Source organism: Triticum aestivum, chromosome 6B (assembly GCF_018294505.1).
Source record: "Triticum aestivum cultivar Chinese Spring chromosome 6B, IWGSC CS RefSeq v2.1, whole genome shotgun sequence".
Lineage (NCBI taxonomy): Eukaryota > Viridiplantae > Streptophyta > Magnoliopsida > Poales > Poaceae > Triticum > Triticum aestivum.
In genome coordinates this window covers 509,805,183-509,811,165 of record NC_057810.1, presented here as the reverse complement: position 1 = coordinate 509,811,165, position 5,983 = coordinate 509,805,183, and the positions used below count along the sequence as shown (strand labels likewise).

The following is a 5,983-nucleotide window of genomic DNA, read 5'->3' as shown; positions in this document are numbered from 1 at the left end:
AGCAGCCAGCACAGGCAAATTAATCATCAAGCAACAGTAAAGTAGGGCTTAAGTATGCCAACTTGGTCACATCGAAGGTATAAACTGTAATTGGTTTAATCAATTTGATTATGGGGTTAGGGTTACCCACGCCAACTGGTGGTACTAGAACAGTGGCAGATGGCACTGCACGTAATAATTGCAATGCACATGATCACCAAGTAACCAGGGGGTTGGGCTGCCTACAAAATCTGTATATCAAGAAAGGGGACGGATCGAGACATTCATGTGCTGTTAAGGAGATGGCTCTGCCTCGGTTTTCATGACCAGTACCCCATCATGCCGCGCGCGCTCTTCGTTTGTTTACCACCTTCTCGTACGGCAGGTGCTGCTATGCGTGCAACCATCCTTCTTAATTTGCAGTATGCCTGAAATTCTGAAAAACAAAATTAAAAGAAGATTAGTTTGTTACTGTACAATCAACACTTATTGAATTACAATACTGCCTTCATTTTTATACACAAGGTCACTTCGTTTTTTCATGTCATATTTTGACTTGTAATTTTGGTCTGCAGAATATGGATTATATGTCATAAAAAATATATCATCGGAAAGTTTTTTCAAATGTGTATCCAATGAAATATGTTTTGTGCCATATAACTCACTTTTTGTTGGTAAAATTAATAGTCAAAATTAGACATACAAATAAGAAGTGGCCCTGTATAAAGGAACGAAGCGAGTACTAATTATTTTGGTTAATACTTAGTTTTGGTACTCCAAATACGCCTTGTGTATTCCTTGCAAAAACAGAAATCTTACGTAAAGAAACGGAGGCCCCCCTTTTCTAGCTTGTACCACTACCACGTACCTCCCCCATATCCTCTTCGAACTTCGATGCATGCACTTCTCTAAGCTCTCTTACCTATTAATGTTTCCTAAGTGGTCACCAATCACACCGGTCCTCCATGTTTAGCCTAAGCTCCCCTCCCCTAGCTCTCGAGAGGAAGCTAAAGCTCTCCACCACCTACACTATTCTCCTAGTGTTCTTCCTCTTCACTCTCCACATCACCTCATGCGAAGCTCGTCGTCTCCTCGTCAATGGCAAGCACTTAAGCAGCAGCAAGTCTTCCTCGTCATCTCAGGTTTGCTTCTGCCCTAACACAATTCGGTTAAACATCATAATGTCAACGAGATTTTGTTCTAACATTGCCCTCCCTTTCTCTATTGTGTTTCTGTAGGATGCGGCAGAGGTTGCTGATGCCCAGAAGAAAACGAGAAGCTCGTTGATGGTTCATGATGCGGGGAAGAAGGCTCGAGCTGCCGGAAGCAGCATCGATCAGCCGACGGGCGCGGGAGCAACATTGATCAATCGATCAGGTGGAATACGAAACACCACGCATGCCGCTAGGGTTTCGCAGCAGCTTCCTCATCGCAAGCACATGGATGATCAGGGAATTCACCTGGATTATGCTCAGCCTAGAACCCGCACTCCGTATCACAACTGAACATATATAATATAGCGATCACGGATGAGAGCCGTTCATGAGATGACATTTATGTCGTCGAGATCATTTATCTAGTTATATCATGTATATTTCTCCTTGAATCTCACTAGCTAGCTACGAGCAGCTTCAAGTCGTATCTGTGTTTCCGCTATATTTCTAGTTATTTTCTGCAATTTTGACGACATATATAGTTCGCCGATAATATATATATATATATAGAGAGAGAAAATGCATCCTACTACCGGGTGTAGTTACACCCACTTCTCATATACTACCTTGTGGTAGTATATACTCTACTTTATTATTTTTAATATGTTCATATACTATATCTAAGATACTTCAAAGTGAGTTATACGAAAAAATTGCAAGTGAGCTCATAGTTCTATTATATTTATGAAATACATACATATTTGTACACGAAATGGAGTATGCACAAAATATGGTACATACTACCAAAAAAGTAGTATCTATAATACCTAAACATTCTTATATACTACATATTACGTGTACATACTCTCTAATATGATAGATACTACTTAGAACGTATGAAACAAAAATGAGAGTAACTACACCCGATTGTAGCAAAAATTTGTTATATATATATATATATATTACGGGACGGAGGAAGTGTTCATATACACTTCCTCCGTCCTGTAATATAAGAATGTTTTTGACACTACACTATCTCATACATGCCGGTGCATGTACAGCTTGCCCTTTAGTCGCCTTGATTGACCATTCACAGCAATTCATAGTCAGTGGTAATGATTTGCAGGGGACTCATCTCGTGGCTCTAACGGAGTGCAGCTAGAATCTAAGGCGACCACCGTGTACACAGAGGGAACACTAGTAACCATGGACTACCCAGCTGCACACGCAGCACCAGCTGTTCACAACAGGTAGTGCGTGCGTAAAGCAATAATCAGGGCTTACCTCTTTGATTGAGCTTGCCTCTGAATGAATTTTACATGCATGGATCGGTCAATGTTCAGCCCTTGGCTCCTCGACTCCGGATTTTACCACAATCATGTACTCCTAATTATGTATATTTTTTTCTTCGAATGTAGTTATATATATGATTATTACTAGACAAGTATGTATGTGTGTATGAGTGAATCACAATGTGGCTTGTCCATAGGGCTCTTTAATCAAGTAGACGCCGCAAGAGCAACTTCAACGCGCCGACCCATTCATCCGCACGTGTTCTTTGGATCAAAACGGACACAAAAATTGCCCCAACCCCATCACCGCCGCCTAGTCCAAGTGCGCTCACCAGTCGTCCGCACCCACATACCTCCCTCGCAGCACGCCACCACCACCTCGTCGTCGGGCCGCTGCGGCTTCCCCTAACGTCGCCGCCAGCAGCACCTCAGCCTCGAGCCCCAGCAAGCTTCTTCGACGACGCCGGAACGCTCGCCGCCAGAGCCTGCTACCAGGTCGAGGGGAGGCGTGTGGTTCTTCACCGGCCAGCTTCTTCGATGATGCCCGCAAGATGTTTGACGGTTTGCCCACAAGGTACAATTGGACTCCGTCGACGAGTTCTTTTTCCACAATTTCATTTGCGACTCAGATGATTCTTCATCTGACGATGAGGAGATTGTGGTTGTTGTGTTGGTTGTCCATGACCACCTTAGTAGGTAGCAGTGGTTGTTCCAGGGCTTGATCATGGGCACACGCCGACGTTGAATTGCAACCGAGAGAATGATCATTTCCTACTCTGAAAGGACTACTTCGAGGCACCCAAGCCTCTCTTCAAACATCACCTATTCCGGCGCCGTTTTCGTGTGGGTAGGCATATTTTCAACCATATCCTGGAGGGGGTGGTGGCGTGCGATAAGTATTTCGAGTGCAAGGAGGATGCCCTTGGAAAGATTGGTTTCTCCTCTTATTAGAAATGCATTGCAACTATTCGTATGCTTGCATACGGAGTTCCTGGTGACCTCATTGATAAGTATGTCCGTATGAGCGAGTCCACGTGCCTAGAGTCCATGTATAGGTTCTGCAAGGCTGTGATAGCAGTGTTTGGTCCTGAGTACTTGAGAGAGCCAAATGCTATAGATACAACCCGCTTGTTAGCGATGAATGTTAGCAGGGGCTTTCCGAGGATGCTTGGTAGCATATATTGTATGCACCGGGAGTGGAAGAACTCCCCTTCTGCTGAGGAGGGGCAGTATAGGGGCCATGGCAAAGCTTGCACCGTCATACTCAAGGTCATGGCTTCACAAGATCTCTGTATTTGGCACTCTTTCTTCGGCATGGCCGGATCTCACAATGATATCAACATGCTTCAACGCTCTCCGGTGTTTGCAAGGCTTGCCGAAGGCAACTGAGGTCAATGTTAACATCAATGGCCACAACTACAACAAAGGATACTACCGAACTGACAGTATCTATCCTCAGTGGACTACTCTGGTGAAGACAATCTCCAACCCTGTAGGAGAGAAGAGGAAGAGATTTGCCAAGAGCAAGAGAGTGCTAGGAAGTGTTGGGGAACGTTGCAGAAACAAAAAAATTCTACGCTTCACCAAGATCAATCTATGGAGTCATCTAGAAACGAGATAGGGGAGTGCATCTACATACCCTTGTAGATCGCGAGCCGAAGCGTTCAAGAGAACGGGGTTGAGGGAGTCGTACTCGTCGTGATCCAAATCACCGAAGATCCTAGTGTCGAAGACGGCACCTCCGCGTTCAACACACGTACAGTTGGGGAAGACGTCTCCTCCTTCTTGATCCAGCAAGGGGGAGGAGAGGTTGGTGGAGATCCAGCAGCACGACGGCGTGGTGGTGGAAGTAGCGGCGATCTCGGCAGGGCTTCGCCAAGCTCAGCGAGAGGGAGAGGTGGTACGGGGGAGAGGGAGGCGCCAGGGACTTGGGTGCACAGCCCTCCCTTCCCCCTCTTTATATAGGGGCCCTAGGGGGGCGCCGGCCCCTAGAGATCCAATCTCAAGGGGGGGGGCAAGGGGGGGGGACTTGCCCCCCAAGTCAGGTGGGGCGCCCCCCACCCCTAGGGTTTCCACCCTAGGCGTAGGGGGAGGCCCAAGGGGGGCGCACCAGCCCACCAGGGGCTGGTTCCCTTCCCACTTCAGCCCATGTGGCCCTCCGGGATAGGTGGCCCCACCCGGTGGACCCCCGGGACCCTTCCGGTGGTCCCGGTACAATACCGGTGACCCCCGAAACTTTCCCGGTGGCCGAAACTGGACTTCCTATATACAATTCTTCACCTCCGGACCATTCCGGAACTCCTCGTGACGTCCGGGATCTCATCCGGGACTCCGAACAACTTTCGGGTTACCGCTTACTAATATCTCTACAACCCTAGCGTCACCGAACCTTAAGTGTGTAGACCCTACGGGTTCGGGAATCACGCAGACATGACCGAGACAGTTCTCCGGGCAATAACCAACAGCGGGATCTGGATACCCATGTTGGCTCCCACATGTTCCACGATAATCTCATCGAATGAACCACGATGTCGAGGATTCAAGTAATTCCGTATACAATTCCCTTTGTCAATCGATACGTTACTTGCCCGAGATTCGATCGTCGGTATCCCAATACCTCGTTCAATCTCGTTACGGGCAAGTCAGTTTACTCGTACCGTAAATGCATGATCCCGTGACCAACCACTTGGTCACATTGAGCTCATTATGATGATGCATTACCGAGTGGGCCCAGAGATACCTCTCCGTCATACGGAGTGACAAATCCCAGTCTCGATCTGTGTCAACCCAACAGATACTTTCGGGGATACCTGTAGTATACCTTTATAGTCACCCAGTTACGTTGTGACGTTTGGTACACCCAAAGCACTCCTACGGTATCCGGGAGTTACACGATCTCATGGTCTAAGGAAATGATACTTGTCATTGGAAAAGCTCTAGCAAACGAACTACACGATCTTGTGCTATGCTTAGGATTGGATCTTGTCCATCACATCATTGTCCTAATGATGTGATCCTGTTATCGATGACATCCAATGTCCATAGTCAGGAAACCATGACTATCTGTTGATCAACGAGCTAGTCAACTAGAGGCTCACTAGGGACATGTTGTGGTCTATGTATTCACACATGTATTACGATTTCCGGATAACACAATTATAGCATGAATAATAGACGATTATCATGAACAAGGAAATATAATAATAATCATTTTATTATTGTCTCTAGGGCATATTTCTAACAGTCTCCCACTTGCACTAGAGTCAATAATCTAGTTACATTGTGATGAATCGAACACCCATAGAGTTCTGGTGTTGATCATGTTTTGCTCGCGGAAGAGGTTTAGTCAATGGATCTGCGACATTCAGATCCGTATGCACTTTGCAAATATCTATGTCTCCATCTTGAACATTTTCAAGAATGGAGTTTAAGAAACGCTTGATGTGCCTGGTCTTCTTGTGAAACATGGGCTCCTTGGCAAGGGCAATAGCTCCAGTGTTGTCACAGAAGAGAGTGATCGGCTCCGACGCATTGGGTATGGCTCCTAGGTCGGTGATG

General features: G+C 46.5%; 1 protein-coding gene across 1 annotated transcript; it reads left to right on the top strand.

The window, feature by feature from the left end:
- The first annotated feature begins 944 nt into the window (after positions 1 to 944).
- LOC123139326 (uncharacterized) lies at positions 945 to 1,484 on the top strand. The gene is made up of 2 exons (XM_044559125.1): positions 945 to 1,121; positions 1,218 to 1,484. Exons 1-2 carry the CDS (start codon positions 945 to 947, stop codon positions 1,482 to 1,484), a joined length of 444 nt encoding a protein of 147 aa, XP_044415060.1.
- The last annotated feature ends 4,499 nt before the right edge of the window (positions 1,485 to 5,983 follow it).